Source organism: Glandiceps talaboti, chromosome 2 (genome assembly GCF_964340395.1).
Source record: "Glandiceps talaboti chromosome 2, keGlaTala1.1, whole genome shotgun sequence".
NCBI classification, from domain to species: Eukaryota; Metazoa; Hemichordata; class Enteropneusta; family Spengelidae; genus Glandiceps; species Glandiceps talaboti.
This window is the reverse complement of record NC_135550.1, coordinates 30929091-30950570: the sequence shown is the minus strand read 5'-3', so window position 1 is coordinate 30950570 and position 21480 is coordinate 30929091. Positions and strand designations below refer to the sequence as shown.

At 36.1% G+C, this 21480-nt stretch overlaps 3 protein-coding genes across 3 annotated transcripts; 1 reads left to right on the top strand and 2 right to left on the bottom strand.

Annotated features, from left to right (window-relative positions):
- Positions 1-1658: 1658 nt before the first annotated feature.
- On the top strand, positions 1659-10069 carry LOC144449619 (ESF1 homolog). The gene is made up of 11 exons (XM_078140194.1): positions 1659-1679; positions 2363-2989; positions 3384-3718; positions 4162-4310; positions 4515-4628; positions 4890-5149; positions 6028-6186; positions 6547-6692; positions 7353-7452; positions 8051-8151; positions 8963-10069. Exons 2-11 carry the CDS (start codon positions 2416-2418, stop codon positions 9413-9415), a joined length of 2391 nt encoding a protein of 796 aa, XP_077996320.1. The 5' UTR covers positions 1659-1679; positions 2363-2415; the 3' UTR covers positions 9416-10069.
- Positions 9949-17882, bottom strand: LOC144449629 (protein arginine methyltransferase NDUFAF7, mitochondrial-like). Its single transcript, XM_078140206.1, has 11 exons — positions 17797-17882; positions 16886-17037; positions 15225-15305; positions 14424-14534; positions 13872-14091; positions 13536-13597; positions 12820-12936; positions 11854-11997; positions 11267-11372; positions 10644-10711; positions 9949-10387 (listed from the first exon to the last, which is right to left on the bottom strand). The coding sequence occupies exons 1-11, from the start codon at positions 17864-17866 to the stop codon at positions 10202-10204; spliced, it is 1317 nt and encodes a 438-aa protein (XP_077996332.1). The 5' UTR covers positions 17867-17882; the 3' UTR covers positions 9949-10201.
- Positions 17883-20018: 2136 nt separating this feature from the next.
- LOC144446578 (uncharacterized) lies at positions 20019-21350 on the bottom strand. Its single transcript, XM_078136379.1, has one exon. The coding sequence runs from the start codon at positions 21348-21350 to the stop codon at positions 20019-20021; it is 1332 nt and encodes a 443-aa protein (XP_077992505.1).
- Between the last annotated feature and the right edge of the window lie 130 nt (positions 21351-21480).

Below are 21480 nucleotides of genomic sequence, written 5' to 3'. Positions count from 1 at the left end.
TGCCACCTAGTGGTGAGCTGTGTTAAACTACAGCTATCTTGAATGTGATTATTATACAAGTTTGTAGTTAGATACACTTAAACACTGCCCTCTAACACACATCCTCAGATACCTTTGTTTTTGGTATATACAGCCACATATCTTTTTAATCTGAATATTTTTTGTTTTTAAAGTAAAAAATCATTTATCACTGCTCTTCCAATTTATTTTCTTGTTTCAATTATTTTAGAACTGTTTTTTCTGCATTGTATTACATATATTCAAACAAATATCAAAATATTCAAAGTTGTTTATCCTATACATATATTCTCAAGATTTTGTAAAACAAGCTTTACCTTAAAAATTTCTCTTGCCAAAGATTTACTTGCTATATTAAAATGCCATGATGATAGAATTATGACTGGTAGGTACACAAAATACTGGAATATGATCAAATCTCATGAATAGGTTGGCAACACAATGTGAACAGTAGGAAATGTAATATGGACAAAATAAAAAAACTTTTGTGTTTCTGATAAGCCAACTGGCCCTAGTCTAAACTGCTGACTGTACACATTTTTTACATTCAAGTAATTTGAACAGCATACAGTCTGGACATTGTGTTCGTGTACTTCACATACAATTGTCTTTATTTACGTCTTATACCTCATCAAACAATCACAGAAAAGCATTGTGATCAACAAGTACTATGCCTTAGGATCGAAGCAATTTGTAACAAACAAAAATAAATAAATTAATTAATTAATTAAATAATCAACTAAATAAAATTCAAACTGACCTACCCAATTTTCTGAAGTCATGCTATTGGAAACCAACACATTTTTTAAATTTTTGCCTAATATCAGCCATAGTTAACATTGGCATTGTCATCCATTGAAAATAAACACAAGACACACACTTTAAAAATGGGCTTTATTTAGTAAATCTAGACATCCAAAGATTGAAATAACTTTAGTAACTAAGGAGTAACTAAGGAGTAACTAGGAGGGAGGGAGAATGCAACAGTAAGATAGGGAAGCTAAATGAATGAACAATTTGAAATGTACAAAGTCACAGTTCACTTTAATCTTGACTGGATATTGAAAGGAACAATTGTGCAATTTAGTTTGTTTACTAAAAAAAATCATGTTTACCATATGCCCCTATAGATACATACATACATACATACACACACACACACACACACACACATACATACATACACACACACACACGTACGTACGTACGTACGTACGTACATACATACATACATACATACATACATACATACATACATACATACATACATACATACATACATACATACATACATACATACATACAATGCAGGGTAGGTATTCTATTTAGTTTTGATTTGTTTTTGTTTTTTGAGGATGAATTTCAACTAACCTTTTCCTATTGTCGTATATTTTGATACGGCTCATTTCCCTTTCCATTGTCATTTCTACGTTGTTAATTGAAAATCAGCAGGTAACTACTGAACATACATAATTATACAGTTATGATCCTGTGTGCATAAAAGTTTGTGTACAACTACTCACTACTAGTACTAGTCCTACTTTGGGATTACCCTTGCCTCGCTTTGAAATGTGACCTCTGGGGGTCAATTCGTGAGCATGCGTAGTTAACAACAATATACAAATTGTGAAATCCACATGGCGATCTACACGTGAGCAGAGGTTTGTATATTTATTGTAAATTGTCTACATAATTCTGTAAAATTATGATTTTCTCGGCAAGTGAATGATATAAGTTTATCGGTAATAAACGTGTAATCCCTACGATTTATTTGCAAATACAGTAGCTGGCAGGAAATGGACACTGCATGCACTGTCACAGTGTCAACTTGTTAACTAAGTTAAAGTTCCATCGAAGTTTAGATGATTGCTCTGTCGTTTACCAAGCGTGTTTATGTTTTGGTGAAAGGTTGGCAACATTTACGTTCATCGGTCCATGCACGTCTACGGTCTTGAACTAATCGGGATTCGGGGACACCCCTTCCCCCAGGTGTTTCTTCCAACTGGATTGTGACGTAGGTTGAGGTGAAAGTATCACAGTCACATTTTAGTTCTGGCAATCTCCGTCTGCAATCTGGAAAAGAAACCTTCAGTAAATTTGATCAGTAAGCAATTGACGTAATTGTCGTATATTGCGCACGGTTTTGTTATTAATTGCCAATAAAAGTACCAGGAAGTATGTTCATTCCTACAAGCATAGTATTTGGAGAGAGACCTCTCCAAAGTCTATTCTACAAGCTATATGTATTGTACATTTGTTGTATTACAATGATCCCCCCCCCCCCCCCACATTACTCCAAATGCAGGTATGGATGTGAATTTTTCTATGTGTACTTTATTTTCAGGTGTTTATCAGTACCATATCAAGAGATTTCTGTATAAAATATATCCAACAAAAATGCCTTCCAAGGGGAAAGGTGCAAACAAGATGCCTTCAAAGAGGACAGATGCTACCTTAGACGATGAGAGATTTGCCCACATCAAGAAAGATCCAAGGTTCCAACAAATGCCAATGTTGGAACGCAAAGTCAAAATTGATAAACGTTTCCAAGGAATGTTCAAAGATAAACGCTTCAAAGAAAAGTACACTGTTGATAAAAGGGGAAGACCTGTCAATCTGACAACTACTGAGGACTTGAAGAAATTCTATGAATTATCAGACTCGGAAGAAGAAAATGAAGGAAGAAATAAAAAGGAAAGGAAAGTAAAGAAAAAACAGAAAAAGAAACAAAACAATTTAGCTGAATCTGTGCATGAGACTGAAGATAAAGACGTAGGTCAACAAACTAAAGCTGTTTTGAAGGGAACAAAAGTCACAAATAAAGATAAGACACAAGTGAAAGGAAAAGGACAAATCATAAAAACCAAGACTGATGAAAGTGCAAGGGTTGAAAAAAAACGAAGTAAGAAGGAAAGAGAAAGTTTAGAAGAGGATGATGAATCAGATGAAGATAATGATGATAGTGATGATGGTAATGACGATATTCTCTTGTATTCATTCATTCATTGTATAATGTACATGATGGTTGTACTTGAACATGCTATTATCAAACAGAGTGCAATATTACTGCAATTTTGACAAAATGGAAAGAACACTTAAATGTAGTGACATATTTTAATAAGTGTCTGGATATTTAGGATGTTGTGCCATTCTAATCATGTAAAATTATGTGATCATATGACCAACTGCTTTTTGGGGTGCCAAATATATTAACAGCTATTGAATCATGGGAAAGAGTACTAGTATCTTGTTAATTCACTGAGGATGTGTTAAACTATGCATATAGTCTTTTGAGGTTTATTCTGTTCTGTGCTACAATCTGATAAAACAGTACAAAATATATTATGATATTTTTCATTGTACAGCTGATGATTACCAGAATAATGAGACCAGTGGTGAAGAGGATGATTCTGATGTTTCAGTTTCAGCCGGAGATAACAGTGATAGTGAGATTGATTTGGCAAGAGGAGAGGGCAACATGTCTACTAGTTCAGACTCTGATGATGAAGAGTTCGATTTTGTCAATGATGGACAAGTTGAACACAAGTGGGGTGAGCTAGATGCAGATGCTAAGATGACAGAAGAGATTTCATCAAGGCTTGCTGTGTGTAACATGGACTGGGACCGAATCAAAGCAGCTGATTTATTGGTTTTGTTCAGTTCATTTAAACCAACTGGAGGGATTATTACATCAGTCAAGGTCAGTTTAATGCATGGGTTTGGACTTGGATAAAAATCTAGGTGTAAAATACAGTTATCTGGTAGAGCTATAGAAAGGTTGGTCCAGAACATGTACAGGACTGTTGCTACCGATGTAAGACAAACAATGATGAAAGTTGACATCTACAATGTTGGGGCAACCTTGTGAATAATTTGTCTCCCAATGCTGTATGTTACAGCTTTCCCGTCCTTGTATGAACAAAAGTGTGATCAATAGGTTGAGTTCCATAATTTCATGTTCCTTGTATTACTTTGTATTAATCTAAGTACAGACATGACTTGTCCAGGATATTTTCATCAATTCTCTTCCAGCCTTGCAGTCTCATATAAACAGGTGTAAATATTTAATTCGAGTGGACGAAAAGATTCTTATTTTAGCTTCCTTTCACTAATTTCATTTTCATCTCACAATCTACCTGTCAGATCTACCTGTCAGAATTTGGTAAAGAGAGATTAAAAGAAGAAGATGTCAAGGGACCCAAAGAGTTGGTAGAGAATGAAGGCAATACATCAAAATCCCTTGAAGGAGAAAAATATCACACTGAAAGACTGAGACAATACCAAATGAAAAGGTAAAATGAATAAATGATCGTTTTGATACTAACAGCAGGTTTCTTTTCTTGGATAATCTTGGACAGGGTTTGCAAGCAGGTGCCCCAACATGGCGTACCTTACACTCTATCTGTAGCTGTATCAACTTTATTGTTAACACACAGGGTAAAACTAGTATTGTGACAAGTATGTGGGAATCAAATTTGTTGTTGTTATTTTGATAGGTTGAAATACTACTATGCTGTGATAGAATGTGATTCCAAAAACACTGCCAATGCCATATATGAAGAGTGTGATGGATTTGAGTATCAGAATAGTTCAACCAGACTGGATCTCAGGTTAGTCAACTTATCACATATTTTAAACTTTACATGCATCAGTCGCATGATGTTTCAGGAAAATTAGTAAGTGCAGGGTAAAGAATTACAAATCTTACCCCAGATAATATTCTCCCTCTCAGCTTACTGTTACTAACCCTGCATGCATAATTATACTTATCATAATAATGGTGCAGTTGATGTAGAAAGGGTTCTTAGAAGGATAGCATTGCAGAGTTGAAAGTTAAAGTATTTGTTATCTGATGTACATTCATTGTGTAGGTTTATCCCAGAAGAAATGACTTTTGATGATGAACCAACATCAGAGGCAACAAACTTGCCAGAGGTGTCCACTTACAAACCCTCAGAGTTCATGACCACAGCTTTACAACAGACAAAAGTTGACCTGACATGGGACGAGACAGATAAAGAAAGGTTGGCAGTTACAATGAAGAAATTCAACAATGATGAACTGATGCAACTTGATTTACAAGCCTATCTAGCATCATCTAGTGGGGAAGAAAATGACAGTGAGGATCTTGGTGAGTGACACCCCTGTCTGTAACTGGCTTCAAAGAATTATTATTTGTAAGTCTGTCTATCTTGCTTGTAGTTGGTGACATGGTACATGTACATACAAAATGTGCAGGGTGGTCATCTAGGAAGTTACACAGTTTATTCTTTTCAAAATCTAGATTGCTATGCGATGTGATTAGGGGTAATATACCAGAAGTTGAAGAAAATATCACTCTACATGTACTTTAGACAGACAGATTCTTACTTGTGTACACTGTGTACAAACTGTGTACAAGCTGTGTAGCTAATGGTTGACAGGAGTAACACAACGAGAAATCTTTTGGTTTACATGTAGTTCTGTTGTTACAAATTATGCAAATTTACATCCATGGTATTCAATATGAAGTGCATAGCATGATTTTGTGAAACAGAATCTGTTTATTTCAAGTAACACCCCAAACCATGTGAAAAAAATAGCTCCTTCTCTAGGTTTTTAGCAATTGAAGAAGTATTCAAGACAATATGACCCCATTTATATGCAAATAAAACCTGAAAGTGGTATTGGTTGTCAAAAAAGCTAAATCTTCAAAACAACAACAGTACTGATATGATATGATAAAAACTAGATGAAAAGGTTATACAAATCATTGATATGCATACTATTTCAGAGTTTTGGTCAAAGATTTAAACTTTAAATTTTAAACTTCTAGACAGATCTACACTTAATAGGCACATCCTCTTATAACAACAGCTTTTATTTCTGTATGTGCCGTGTACAACACCATTGGTGCTATTTTTATGAAATGGTTAACCTGGCTATAAAGATTCTACATTGGCTAAAATGAGGGCAAATGAAGTAAGCATGACAACGATTGATTGGTTGTTGGAATTAACACTTCTTTAGGTCCAGGTGATCTTGAGATTGGATCTGCTTCTGATGATGACGAGATGAATGATGACCAGCGAATAGCCAAGTACAGAGCTTTGCTGATAGGAGGGGATGAGAAAAAAGAGGAAAAGAAATTTGACAAAGACATGGAGTTAGAGATCTCTTGGGAACCAGGTAAACAGCTCAAGAATTCATTTATGATCTATTTTAGCCATAATGTTTTGTTATCTCAGGTAAGTATTTCAGGGGAACAACTGCAGGTACATTGTGCAAGGCACAGATGTTGGTGCCCATATAAAAACACTACTTTACTTCAGGTTAATATTAAATTGTGGGTACATGTACATATTGACCAGAGACTAATTTTCCATTTGTAGAGAGGCCTTATATAATTGTGTAATGTATTTTCAACAGTATTCTCACAACCTGTCATTTTATTTGACATTTAAGTTGAGTTCTGATAATTTATAACTCAATTCATGATTCACAAGAGTCAAAAATTCTTATTTTTATCTCATTTTTTTTTCTTATCAGGATTAAAAGAAACAACAGAAGTATTGATAAAGACCAAGGAAGAAGAGAAAGATTTGACTCAATGGCAACAGTACCAAAAGAAGAAGAAAGAAAAGAAAAAGGAAAAACAGAAAGAAGAGAGGATGAAAAGGGAAGAAATTAAAAAGGTATCTACTGTGCTCACAAGCAAACAAAATAGCTGAAAGTAAGATTAGTACAACCAATATTATTGCAAATGTTTTATCAATCATTATATTCAGTATTGCTTCCTTCTAGTAATAGTGTTGAAAATATATTCTAGAAGTTCAAAGTTCATCTGTCCATGGCTGAAGCCATTTCTTGCGTGTCGTGGAACTATGTAACATAATTGTACGTGTGTGGGTTAAGTATCTAGTATTGTATTCTCTATAACTTGCACTCATTTTCTACTTTTTACAGACTTTGATTTAAAGTTTTAAAATCTGATTTTAGTTCCTTTTGATTATTAAAGATGAGGTGCATAAAGATTTTGAAAATGTAGAGAGACTTTGTCAATGAGAACAAAACTTTACAGATAACTTGGATAAATTATCAACGTTCTGTTTGGTCTTTACAAAATAATTTAAACTCAAGCATGACAAACCTCGGCAAACTAAAATAAGATTTAGACAAGATTAAGATGGCGAAGACTATGATCTTGAAGATACCAAATTTTGCAAATTTGTGTCATTTTGAGTTAGCCCCTTTCGTCTCAACAGATGTGTAATGAAAAATGAAACAGAACATGATAGATGCTAATGTCATATTGCAACTTCCTTACATCAAAGTCTTACTGTTTGTATCCATAGAAACGTGGGGAAGAGCAGGCTCCAATGAGTGATGATGACTTGCCATCTGATATTGATCTCAATGATCCATATTTCAAAGAAGAGCAGACGGCTGAACATGGTAGGGTTGGTTTGGACTCCTGTGGTTGGCTTTTAGATAGCCACTACAGTATTTTGTAATCATATATCTGGGTCAATAGTTTAATCTTCTATGCAACACTTTTATTTTTTCAGAAGTCCAAAGTGGACTTAAATTATTCAATAAATGTTTAAAGAGAGTGAACTGTATGTGAACTGTATGTGTTGTCATCAAAAATGCACATGTATAATAAATATTAATTATACACATCAGAACTAGAACAGCCAAAACAGACTGTCAGTAAAATGTGGATTTTCACACATACATTTATAGGGTTGTCGGTGGCCAAGTGGCCACTTGCCCCTTATCACTGCGGTTGGAGTTCGAACCCATTCAAGGTTTGATTAAATTTACCATTCTGTAAGTAAGAAGAGTGTTGTTCAGTTTGACTCTACCAAACAACACAGGTTTTCCGGTTTTCTCCTGCATTAGCACAGAACCTATGAGGGATGGCCCTCACTGAACTTCTTGGGAGACAAGTGTTTACATACCTAAAGAACTATCAAGTATAAATATTTTCCACAAAATCATTCACTCAAATTCCATGCTCATTAATATCCTATCTATCTTCCTGTTTCAGTGCCCGGAAAATCAAAAGATAAGAAAAAGAAGAAGAGAAAGAGAGGTCATGGTGATGATAACCTTACAGCTGAGGAACTAGTAGAAAAGAAACAGAAAGAGGTACTATATTTTGTATTTGTATGTATTGTATATTTGGGCGTTGTCAAAAACTTACAGACATTCGTTTTTACAAAGGGCATCTCATTTGAAATACTTGTGTGAAGATGTTAGTGTGCAATGCATCTTTCAAGCAGTATACAAATATTCATAAACTCATCTGGATCTCAGGTCTGCTTTCATCCTAGGTTTCCGTAGGTGTCAGATCTTGAGATTTTGTCACTGTCCGGTACATGATATAGTAATATGTTGAAAGAATATTGTCTGTAATGTCATGTTGAGTTGGAATGCATGTTGTATTCTATGGTGTTGAGTTTAGATGGAATTGGTATTGTTTTCTTGTTGAATTGAAATAAAAAAGAGAGACAGACATCTTGTTATTACAATGTCAGGTAACATACTGGTACATAAAGATGTTGTGACATGAGATTCCTTATTTCAATCATAGTCTTCAAATCTTCCCATCACTGCAACTTTCTGGTCTTATTTCTGTTAGGGGGGGGGGGGGTGAAAATATAGCAAGAGTGAGAAAATCTAAGATAGACTGGGCTATCAAAATTATGCAACATATATTTCAAGGCATACCTAAGACATGAGTTCACTTGTTGTCAACTTGTTAGATACTTGATCATATATGAACAGTCAATGAGTACAAAAATGGCTTGGTTTGACGAGTTTTGCAAATCAAGTCTTTTTCAAGTAATTTAATTTGAAATATTCAATATTTACTAGTAATTAGATATTGAACCAGTAGTATCATGCGACACCCCATTGTCAAGTCTGCTAAATCTTAAATTTTGTTTATGATTCACAGGCGGAGTTAGAATTACTGATGATGGATGATGATGACGATGGTAAAGAACATTTTAGCCTCAAAGCAATTATGGATGCCGAGAAAGATGAAAAGAAGAAAAAGAAGAAGAAGAAGCGAAAACAAGATGAAGAGGAAACATTCAAGGACACATTCGAGATTAATGTGGAAGATTCTAGATTTTCAGCAATTTACGATTCCCACCATTACCAGATTGATCCCTCTGATCCACAGTTTAAGAAAACTAAAGCTATGGACAAGATTTTCAAAGAAAAACAGAAAAGGCGAATACAGAAGGAAACTTCAGAGAAGAAGGAAAGGAAAGATAAGGCTAAATCACAAGGACAAACACCAACTAAAGATGACCAACCTAGAAAAGACCCATCACTTTCAATGCTGGTTAAGTCAGTCAAACAAAAAACAGGCCAGTTTCATTCTAAGAAACAGAAACCATAGAGATAGAAAATACTTCCGTTAAGAGTACTACTGGTGTTAACTGATGTTGAACCCTTGTGGACTTTCACAACCTGGCCTTTTTGTTATACATGTATAAGTAAACACTGGGTTGAGGATACTTGGCATGTCATTAGACTGTAATTCTGCCCAACATCTGATTTAATCATTTTCAGTGTTGCATGTTTGCTATTTTTGGAGGTCCCCAATAACTACATATCTCTAAACTTCCATACAAACTACCTGTTTGTGAAATTATTTTTCAACAAATTTTACATAATTTCCATTAATTTGTAAAATATGTTTTAAGAATGTATAGTGGAATACAGGATCTGTACTGTATTGGACATTGTTGTATACCAGTATGCTTCACACGTTACAATACATTACACACTTTGATTCAGTGTGTATGGTAGAGATCAGAGTGTTAATACATCATGATTGATGAAAAGTGGTGAATGTATTGTGACATATTACCTTTTATTAAACTCAAATAAAAAGCTTATATTTATGTACATTCTATACATAAGTAATTTAGTACAAAGAAATCAGATTTCCTGATTTCTGTGTTGGCGTAAATAACACAACTACATCGCAAATACTATGTATTCATAACAGTCATTGTCGTACAAAATACTACTGTCTTTGTGTTTTGTAGAGGTGGTGTATGACATGATCAAATGAAATAAATGTTAATTTGCCATAACACCAGATAGTCTTTCTATTGTCTCATAACCATAGTTCAATCCTATCCATTGACCCATCTTGTTGTAATGTTCTTTCAGTTCACTATTTTGCACTTTGAAATCCTGTAGGCAGTCTTTGTTTCTGTGAAGTCCTGTCATTGTCCTTGTCTGTCTTTGGTAGGATAGCAAAGAACTTGAATCTCTCTCCCATCTGCTTAGGGTCTGTTAACATTTGATATCCACTGAATAGATCTTTCTTGTGACTTTCACTGGCATTCTTCATAATAGCCTGTGATAAGTGGAATATAACATATAATTACATCATGCACTTGGGCTGCTCATAACACTCACAAAAGTACCCATCTTGTGCAAATTTTGAAGGGTCTTCCCAAGAACAAGTTTCCAATCCTTGTTACATTTCTTAACATTTGTAACTCGTATTGATTTTGTTGTGACAGTTATAAGATGAAAATAGTTCCTTGAGTAAAATAATAAGTTACGTATGATAGGTATAGTATGATCCTTGTACATTTAAATATACTTGCCTGCACTCGGTAATCAATGCCCATATTTTTGAGAAACATACGCTGAGAGATGGGTCCATGGCAGGTTGCTGAAATATAATCATAAGAGATTATGATGTGAAGTTCCAGAATTGATAAACAAAATATCTCCTGTCCTTGCAAACAGAAAGTTATTGCAAATCTTACCAAACTGTATACATAGTTTAATGAGATTTGCCTTCTCTTACAATATGGTGCATTTACTTGTTTTTCTACCAGTATGCTGTTTTCTCCATTTAATTTTAGCTAAGTATGATGAATATAAAATACTTATCTTACATTGAAGGACTTCAGTACAGATTGTATATTACTAAACAACATTGAACCCAATTCTTAGTAGAAAGCCATATGATGAATTGGGACTAAGACTTTTCTATGACTTGGTTTCTCTCTGACTTCTCTTTCCAACCATTCTCCTTCCACATGTGATGCCTACAGTGTGTAAACTTACCTCTATTTCCAACCATTCTCCTTACAACTGGAGTCTACTTAGTGTGTAAACTTACCTCTCCTTACAAATGAAGTCTACTTACAGTGTGTAAACTTACCTCTATTTCCAACCATTCTCCTTACAAATGAAGTCTATTTACAGTGTGTAAACTTACCTCTCCCTTCAACCATTCTTTTTAGAAATGAGAAGTCTACATCGGCAGTCAGATCAGCACTACCAGGCTCCACCAGTACATCATGTAGTTTATGATTCCTGAAACCCTACAGACATTGTAGGAACAAAATAGAATTTTGCTTTATGAGAAACTATGATCTCCACTTCCAATGACATTTTGCATCACTGGATGTACTGCACAATTGTCATCAACCTAGGGGGATAGAGCAGACCCCCTAATGTAAACTAAATTTGTTATTCTCCTAATGGTGTCTGTGCTATGTAAGTTTTGACATATTGGTGTCCTAAACATCTGAAATAGTATGTGGTGTCAACTCAGTATTTCAATTCTTCATCATTACTTTATCAATTGACTGAGATTCTCACACACACAATGTGATGTATGGAAAGAATAGAGAGTAATCACATCAAATATTTTGACATTTTCCCTCAAGTTGAGTTTATTACTCAGAGAGTACTAATGTTATTTGTAATTTGGTTTAGAAATTTTAGCACTTTCTGGGAAAGAGAAATTGTACAAAGACATCACCCTTGTGATAAGTAGAGGTTTTATAAGTCCATACTTACCCTGAATGTATCCCCCTTTGTACCATCATGTCCATAATCTATGATTAGTGCATTACCACCATCTTGAGTCACTCTGTCAGCAATGTCTTGAACAATCACGGCTCCTTCCGGACAAACTTCAACATGATCTCTCTTTTCATCTTTCTGTATTTTGTTAAAAGGAACATTTGTAGAATGCATAGCTTGAAACTATCTCATGTACTGAGGTAAGACAAGTTTGGAACTTTATCTCATTTGTTACAATCTGATAATATACAAATGTGAGCTCTCAATGCATTTGTTACAATCTGAATATACATATACAAACTTGGGTTCAATATATTTGTTACTTTCTGATTTCAATGGCATTGAATGAGCAGGCAATATGCTACCATTCAGTCTAAGGATCAAAGATCACAGAATAGACCTTTTCAAAATTTGCCATGGTGGCGCTCTACTTCCTGTCTGTGTGTACCTTGGGGGTATACATGGTATAGGTTACTCGGTTAATCATAGAGTACTGCTGCTCTCCTCTATGTCTGAACAATATGAAAAACATCCCTGATTTACACTTCTACAGAATACCAAGGAACAAAGGGTACTATGAGGTGATCACACCCCCAATTTGGGCGAGGGTGCTTTATTCTCAATTTCCTGTTTGCAGTTTGGAGTTTGGACAGGCCTATTATGGCAGGAAATATGCAAAAGGGTTTATGTTCTTTGTTGCATAGTGAACATGTTTGTAAACAAAAGTACATGTATACAGAAATACAGACAACAACTTTTCAAGATTACTATTTATATACTGTGTGAAAAACAACTTGATTACCGGTAGTAAATAGCCTCTGTAAGCACAAAAGTCTGTGAAAGACCACACTTGCCACATATTGAATGTTATGTTTCCTCTTACACATTCAATAGAAGTAACATTTTCAGATATTTCTGATTGGCAAAGAGCAAACAATTGACACTAACCAATGAACTTACCTTAACAAACAGTTTAGATATGGATGTATCTGTTGGTGCTAGTACAAACTGGAATTGATTTGATGAATTCTCTTGTGCTGTGTTTACTAATACTTCACGCCACCCTTTCTCAGTTTTCTGTTCAAGTATGTATTTAAAGAAAAGGAAAACTATGTAGGAATTTTACAATTACATCCCCCACAATACTGATACAAAGTATGGAATATAGCAGCTGGATTTAGTATATGTTAGAATACAGCACCAACACATGGTACTTCTTACTTCTGACATGACAGCTTGTAAGAATACATATGTGATGGTCATTGATGAATTATTTCCCCAAGTGTGTTTTTTTTTAAATAGAAAATTTCAGGAGAAAAGTAACTCAAGCTATGTGATTCAGCAATTGGCTATCAAATTGTTACTGTGTATGTATTTAAGAGTTGGTGAGTATAAATGTCTTGATCATCTGTCCAGAAAATGTATTAATGTTGGTAAGTTTGGACTTCACACAGTATGTAATACAGATATTATGAAGCATACTAGTACATACATAGCCTGTTGCAAACTCTTGATGGTGGTTCAACTATGTGTATGTTGTAATTATTGTACTATAGTCATTGTATTGACAGCATTGGACATCCTGGTTTTAAATATTAACATGCACAGATCTGACAGTGTGTATCAAGTTGATAAAAATTTGTAATTAGTCACTTTAAAACTTAACTTACACATACCTGAATTTTATGGATGGGTAAAGCATCAAAGAATTCATGTGCTATGAAACATGAAGGTGTTCCTTTGAAAGAAAACATGATGATAAAATAAAATGAAATATTTTTCATCACTTTGAAAATAAAATATTCCAACACTAAAATATCTATTTCTAAAACAAAGAGTTGAGTTATTCAAAACAAGTGGAGTACAATGTGATGTTTCACTTCAACAAAAAAATTGTAAAATACATAAAGATTGAATTATTCTTATCAACAACTGATATAGCATAACATATCAGTGCTTAGTATTATGCCGTAATATAAAAGGTATTTTGTGATCTTAATTCTGTGATTTACCTGTTGGTACATCTTGTAGATTTGTATACCAAGTTACAGGTATTCCACTTTTAGTTTGTATAGTTTTGTGTATGCCATCTTTCTCTTGTGTTTCAGCATGTCTTTCTGTAACTCGGTTAGTTCCCGTTAATTTCAGTTCCTGCATGTGTCTCATTGCGGGACTCACTTCTACCAAGTGAAGGGACACAACATCTTTGATTCCTTTTAGTTGCTGAAATACCTGTCATCAAAGATAAATGGAAGATTATCTGACATATAGTGACTTTATCTCTACCTTGCAGCAGTCTTTTGAGTATAGTTTTACATTCGTTCACGTATTTGCCAGCCAACTATAAACCTGTTTGCTGCCCTCTACAGTTCATTTGTTGATATATGATAATCATTTTCTTGAGAATGTATAGCACTCATATAAGGTTATGATTTTCTTTATAAAAATTATATTATAAATTGTCTTATATCACTGGACACTCAACGGACAAAGAACAGATTCTCCACATATCATAAATGTGGTAAGGGTGATGTTCTCATAGGGGGGGGGGGGCAGTTACTAACCCTTAGGATATCATCAGCTAAGGTACCTCTTCCTGGACCAAGTTCAACAACATGTAATTGTTTTGGTGATCCTGCTAACATCCACTCATGGACTATCCATACACCAAGTAACTGAAACAAAAACAAAGACTTTGTACTCATGACTGAAGAATATGGTGTACGTTAATCAACAATCAATGTACTTTGGTGGAGTCACAGAACAGTGCTGTGTTGGTTTACTATTTCTACAATATCTTAGATATGGTGTAAAATACAGATTTTGATCATCCAAAGTCATTTATCATCATGCCCCTGACTTGATGACCAAAAATTAAGGGACTATGGCTGCTACACTCTGTCAAGATGTTGGACAAAACAGTTTTTATCAAAGTTTTAATGAATATGGTACATTACCAGCATCAGTGTCACATTTTTTTAAACATATTACCAGTAGTTCTTCCTTGTAAGTCTACAAAGTTAATCCTGTTTTGTCCAACTTGTAGTTTTTTTGTGTACACACAAATATCCCCACCCCCACCTCCACCCCCAACCCCAGTAGAGAGAGGATTTAAGTCAATGCTGACACTATTACTATTGACTTCATATTTGACACTAAATATGTTGTCATTTTTGTTTCTTTGGACTAAATCATTTAATTTCGGTGTGAACACCCTTCCAAGCACCCTGCAATAAACTGAAACTTTTAATTTCAGTATTAAAACCCTTCCAAGCACCCTGCCATAGACAGAAACTTTTAATATTATATGAAAAGCACAAGAAGACTTTCATAAAGGAAAAAAGAGAACTGTACATTGTACTTACTTCTCCAAACATCTGACTAATTTCAGGTGAAGTGATGAAATCTCCTTTAGCTCCAAACACATCTTTGTTCATGTAGTAGCCCTAGATACAAACATAATATCACCAGCTGTACACAAATGTCAGTAGCTGTAGCCGTAATACATTCATTGCACAGTACAAATATATTAATATTGCTATTTAATTTTTATCTTTCATTTTTTCCTTATCATCATTATAGTCGGAGAGTGTGGCCATAGGTAAATACCACAGTGTGTTGAAAGGTAGGTCATAGTCACAGAGTGTGGCCATGGGTAAATACCACAGTGTGTTGAAAGGTAGGTCATAGTTGGAGAGTGTGGCCATGGGTAAATACCACAGTGTGTTGAAAGGTAGGTCATAGTCACAGAGTGTGGCCATGGGTAATACCACAGTGTGTTGAAAGGTAGGTCATAGTCACAGAGTGTGGCCATGGGTAAATACCACAGTGTGTTGAAAGGTAGGTCATAGTTGGAGAGTGTGGCCATAGGTAAATACCAGTGTGTTGAAAGGTAGGTCATAGTTGGAGAGTGTGGCCATAGGTAAATACCACAGTGTGTTGAAAGGTAGGTCATAGTTGGAGAGTGTGGCCATAGGTAAATACCACAGTGTGTTGAAAGGTAGGTCATAGTTGGAGAGTGTGGCCATAGGTAAATACCACAGTGTGTTGAAAGGTAGGTCATAGTCACAGAGTGTGGCCATAGGTAAATACCACAGTGTGTTGAAAGGTAGGTCATAGTTGGAGAGTGTGGCCATAGGTAAATACCACAGTGTGTTGAAAGGTAGGTCATACATAGTTGGAGAGTGTGGCCATAGGTAAATACCACAGTGTGTTGAAAGGTAGGTCATAGTCACAGAGTGTGGCCATAGGTAAATACCACAGTGTGTTGAAAGGTAGGTCCTGTAAATTCAGTATCTCTGTATCCAGGGAAAGGTTTAATATACAAAGTCATTATATTTCAAGACAATTTCTAACTTTGTACTCTGTATTGACAAGGAGGGAACATATTTCATTTCCATTGAATGCTTCCCTAGCACTTCAAGCCAGACAATTTTACACCTTTTCACCTTGACACTGCCAACATATCCATTATCTTTACACTTAGTACGTCATTGTTCTGCTGTCTACCTATCACTACTATCCATTTGTCATTTTGGAGCAATTATGTTACAAAACATTATACGTTTATGCTTTCACATATATGACTGTTGCTTTTCATATCTACCTGCACCCAACATGCTCAGACCCATATACACAAGTTACCAATGCGACTTTCAAATTCCTGTACCTTATGTCCATGGTTCATACATGAAAATATTCATTAATTTCTTGTTTTTTATCTTGGATTATCCTCACCAGAGACATCTAATTTTGTTTCAGTTTGTTTATCCCATCGGAAAGTATTTGTCGAGGTATAGTTGGAAGAGCCAGACTTCTGCTGCCAACCAATCACATATGGAAATCAGAGAGAAGCATGAAACTGCTCAATTTCAAATGAAATAATTCCAAACAATAGGGATTTCAAAATTTGTAAATAACAAAACTTTTATTTTTGAGTGTGGGCCCAAGTTGGTATGTTGACAGTGATCCAAATTTGGTATTGAAAGTTCTGTTGAAGATATTTATTGTGCGAGCTTGAACTTACTGAATGTGGACTTGTTAACACAGTTTTCATGTATTCTGCCACTGTGATTGGGCCATTTAACTTGATTCTTTGCTTTAGATAATGTGCTAGATCAGTTTTATTTGATGACTGTTGTGCATAACATCTGCAGCCAATATTGGTCTTACTCCATGCTGAAATATACAAGTTACAGTTACTGCAGTATAGAAAACATTCAATTCCTAGCTGTAACATATGAAAAATTCAACTCATAATGTAAATATGTCATATGTTGATTTATTCAAAAGTACACTACATGTGTACATGACGTTGTGGAACCTACTACTGGTAACATCCTGCTCAGAGGGCACCACAACGTATCTTTTAGTATGGCCACAATGTGCGTGTGTTCATATATTGTATAATCATAATTATAGTCCTGAAATGTATAAACAAATTGGAAATGTGGAAGATAATTTGTTTTCTCCTGGTCTGTAGATACATCATCTACTACTTCCTATAGTGCATGGACTATCAAGAAATACCTTGAACAACAGCATTCATTGGTTGTAAGATTTCAACTCTGACCCCCACTGACCAATGATAGACAAAATGTACTGGTATGAAGTGTCAGTGGGGGCATAGAGGGTCTATGGTGGGGGTAAGAAAACAAAAAGTTGAACCAGTCATTGTCAACGCAGAAAGTGATACGTCGTTACTTCCATCCACGCCTCAAGTAATTGATCTGTCTGCAGGTTTTGCAAAGCGACAATCGGACAACAGTTTTGGCACAGTCCATGTATGTCAATGAGATTTGATACTACATCAATGTATATATTGAATCATTGATATTAGTGAGGTAGTGTAGTGACTGCGGTTTGGATTTGACACCGAGCCTAGTGATCTTGTACTTTCTGGCATTTCTAAGACTTCGAAACACAAATAAATTATACCTCCACTTGCAGCTGTTATTCCAAAAATTGGAAATTTCAACCTCGTCGCCTTAAAACCCCTTAGAGCCATGACATATATCGACGAGTGTTTGTCAACAAAGACACGTGAATGACAAGGGCGCAGCCATGTTTTCTGTAACTCCGCACATCCCACCTCTAGAGGGCAGCAGATGGAAGCACGGTTCCATTCCTTCATACACAAACTGATACACAATCAAGGTAATAAATGATCACATGTCTCTAAGTTCTGTTATGAAAGCCAAGGGACTACTTTGTTGAAGGTAGGTGTGATAATGAATATACATTTGTGTATCAAATATTGGTAATGCTATATTGATGTTCAGAAAATTTAAAATATATATTTTTGTCCGTATTTTGAATGACAGTCCAGTTACCACCGTGGTACGTGGTAGCACAGCCTGAGTGTTACTTGTCTGTGGTGGTAGAGGGATAGTCGCTTGCAGACGGAGTCGATTCTGACAGTATCGCGTCCCGTATACCGTCTGCAAGCAGTACTAGTAGTAGAGGGACAGATTACATCTAGACGATTTAAAGTGTTTACGTCACTGTACGTACTTGTGTCTGAACACGAAACGAAATTGACGGTTGGCTAGCCGGGTTGGCTTGCCGCTTGTTCACGGTATTAAACATATTCCCTCGGTACTTTGAAGTTTGCTAGAGCATGGATGTATTAGGGAGATCTCCCTAATACATCCATGGTTAGAGTTAATCTTTTTTCTTATTGAAATATGTATTGAAATGCTTTGACTGTACAACAGATTGAATGTACATAGAGAACGCTCATACACTGCATACATTTTGACTCATCAACGAATGTCTTCACTCCGTCTCACAAATATTCGGCTACACAGCTAGAGTGCATGAGTGCAGCTAGAGAGATGTAGACCGAAGCCCGCCCCTTGCGGTCGGAACGAGCATATAAAATGGTCGTATGCGAGAAACCACTCTATCTACTCAAAGGCTACAGCAGCCTTGCGTTATTCAGCCACTTTGCACACGCTCGACCGCCTTCTACATTGAATATCGACTTTGAGAAGATTTTTCTATAAGACAAACGCCAGGAAACTATAAGCATATCCATGGGTCACTTACTTCCATGCTATAAGCGTATGTCATACCGGTGACCACTGCAGTATAGATCCAAATGACTGAATGTCGGTTTACAGATTTGCCACTTTGATTTAAAACAAAATTAAAAATCGGCGCGCGCACACACACACACACACACACACACGCATGCAGTCAGTCAGTCAGTCAAGGCATGAAAAAATGGTATATAAAGTTAAATGATAAGCCTTATCATTCTTTATTGAAATTACAAGCAGTCAACTGGAAATTTCGACGTCAAAAAGAGACACTAGTACTATAGCTAGTTTATGTCAAAACTGAGAGATATCATTTAACGTAACAATACAACACATCCTGTACACATATCGATATTAAAGTATATACATTTTATACATTTAAAAATATCCCATCTGTTGTTGAATGGACGGCACTGTAACAATAACCCCTGAAATTCATATTATTTGCCTCATAGTTATAGTTACTGTATAGAGGTAGAAGTCGTGATGCTACCTCCATGGTTGTACCTACATGCTACATGTCAGAATCGAGTCCCAACAATTGTCGTCTGCAAGCAGAACTAATTGTTATACCCTGCGTTGTTGGATCACAGCACCTACACAACTATTTGATAACTGGTGACTGATCAGACCAGTCGCGGGTATATATATAGTATAATGTAGATATTGGAGCATGTCTTTGATGATCATCGTAGTATGCTTCAGTATTATAGTAGAATACTACAGGTACTCTGACAGGTACCCATTCTCTTGCAGCAACCCCCCCCCCCCATATAAACTCAGAATGTTGTGACGTCACTTTCATCACACTGACAAAACTTTTCCAAAATAACAAATTTAAGTTGGTCCTATGCTATCTGAGACATTGACGGAAGTTAAATTTTCTGGAATTCAATAAAGTTGGGTTCCAGGCTATCAAGTATGATCGATTTACACTGATTTCAGAATTGATGCATATCTGATGACATATGCCATCAAGATTGTTGTATCTTAAGGTTGATTGAACATCTTATTACTAATAGGCATAAAAATAACATTAGAAATTAAATTCTCATTATTCCTGCAAGCAAGCCCTATCATCGGTTGCCAGAGTTATCACATTCAGTCACTTTTCTCTCAACTCTCAGACGGTGGTCTTGGTGGCAAGTCTTCACCTGTCTCAGATTGCTGACCCTTCCCTGCTTTATACGCATTACCCTTCTCGTTGTCGGCGAGGTCAGTGTCGGTGTGGTCGAGTGAACCTTTCTGTTTTTTGCCCACGACTTCGAGAAAACCAAAGCGTAAGCGACGATTATCAGCCAGGTAGACAATTGGAGTTAGAGCATTGACTAGGAAAGTTATCCATACAGATAGAACGAGAATACCCTGTGGCATTGGTGCTGTTTCGTACGTCTCGATATATTTACAGACGTAGTAAGGGAACCAACATAGGAATATCAAGACCCATGTCCAAAATATTGTCCTCGTCATCGCAACCTCGTATGCGCGATATCGCACTTTTCTTGCAACATTTCTTGCTCGTACGTACTTACGATGCCCGAGTGGGGCGCTATCTTCGTCCTCAGAAGAAGAACTATCACTCAATTCTGCCATCTTTCTAGCTTCCTTTTCTTCTTTTAGTCTTTCTCCAGTTTCTTTCTCGGTCAGCGACATTTTCAATTTCTTGCGCAATATCCGTCGCTTCATCTTATCCTGCGAACGACGTACGCGATCGCCATACGAGTCTTTCGTCTTTTTCTTCGATTCTCCTTGAATACCGACCCGTCTGTGTTCCCTGACACGAAGGACGATCAATGTTAAACACCCAAGTGAAAATAGGACTGGTATGACGAGGGTCATGACAAAAGTGAAATGAAGATGAGAAACTTGTTTCTGCCAGCCGAGAGCGCTCATCAGACAGCGATATTCCATTGGCAAGTACTCGTATTCTCCCCAGCCGACCAAAGGAAATACAGCCAATACACAGTCGAAAAAGACAATACCAAAGACGACGATTACAGCAACAGTTTCAGAGAAAATCTCTTCATGTTTCAATGGTCGACAGATTCTTAAATAACGTTCGAAACATATCAGCCCCAACGTATGAATATTGAGATGGTAACATAAATTAGTAACGTAGGCAGACACATAACAAAATATGTCGCCCATCAACCATTTCTCGGCAATAACAGAGACAAGGGTTGGTATTAGTGAAAAGAGTACAGCAATAATTTGTGCTATTGCAATCAGTACAACGAAGAACATCGGTCCAGGTGTACGCAGTCTACCAATTTTCCCAAACACAATTAACACAAAAAAGTTTCCCACCAGAGCAAACATTATAATTATGATGAGAATAACAGCTAAAATCGCCTCAACTGCTCCAGGAGACTGTTGCACCAACTCCGTAATGTCTGTGGTGTTGATAGTGGAGTTGGTAGAGTTTGTCGAGTTTCCTTGATCCGCCATATTTGTTTGTAATTATATATGTGTACAATAGCTAGTGACGTCTTTGAGGAATCCAACAACGAGGAATGTACCAGTTCAAGTGTTCTTAAAAACTTCAGTTGTTCAACAATACGTATTGGGTGGACAGTTT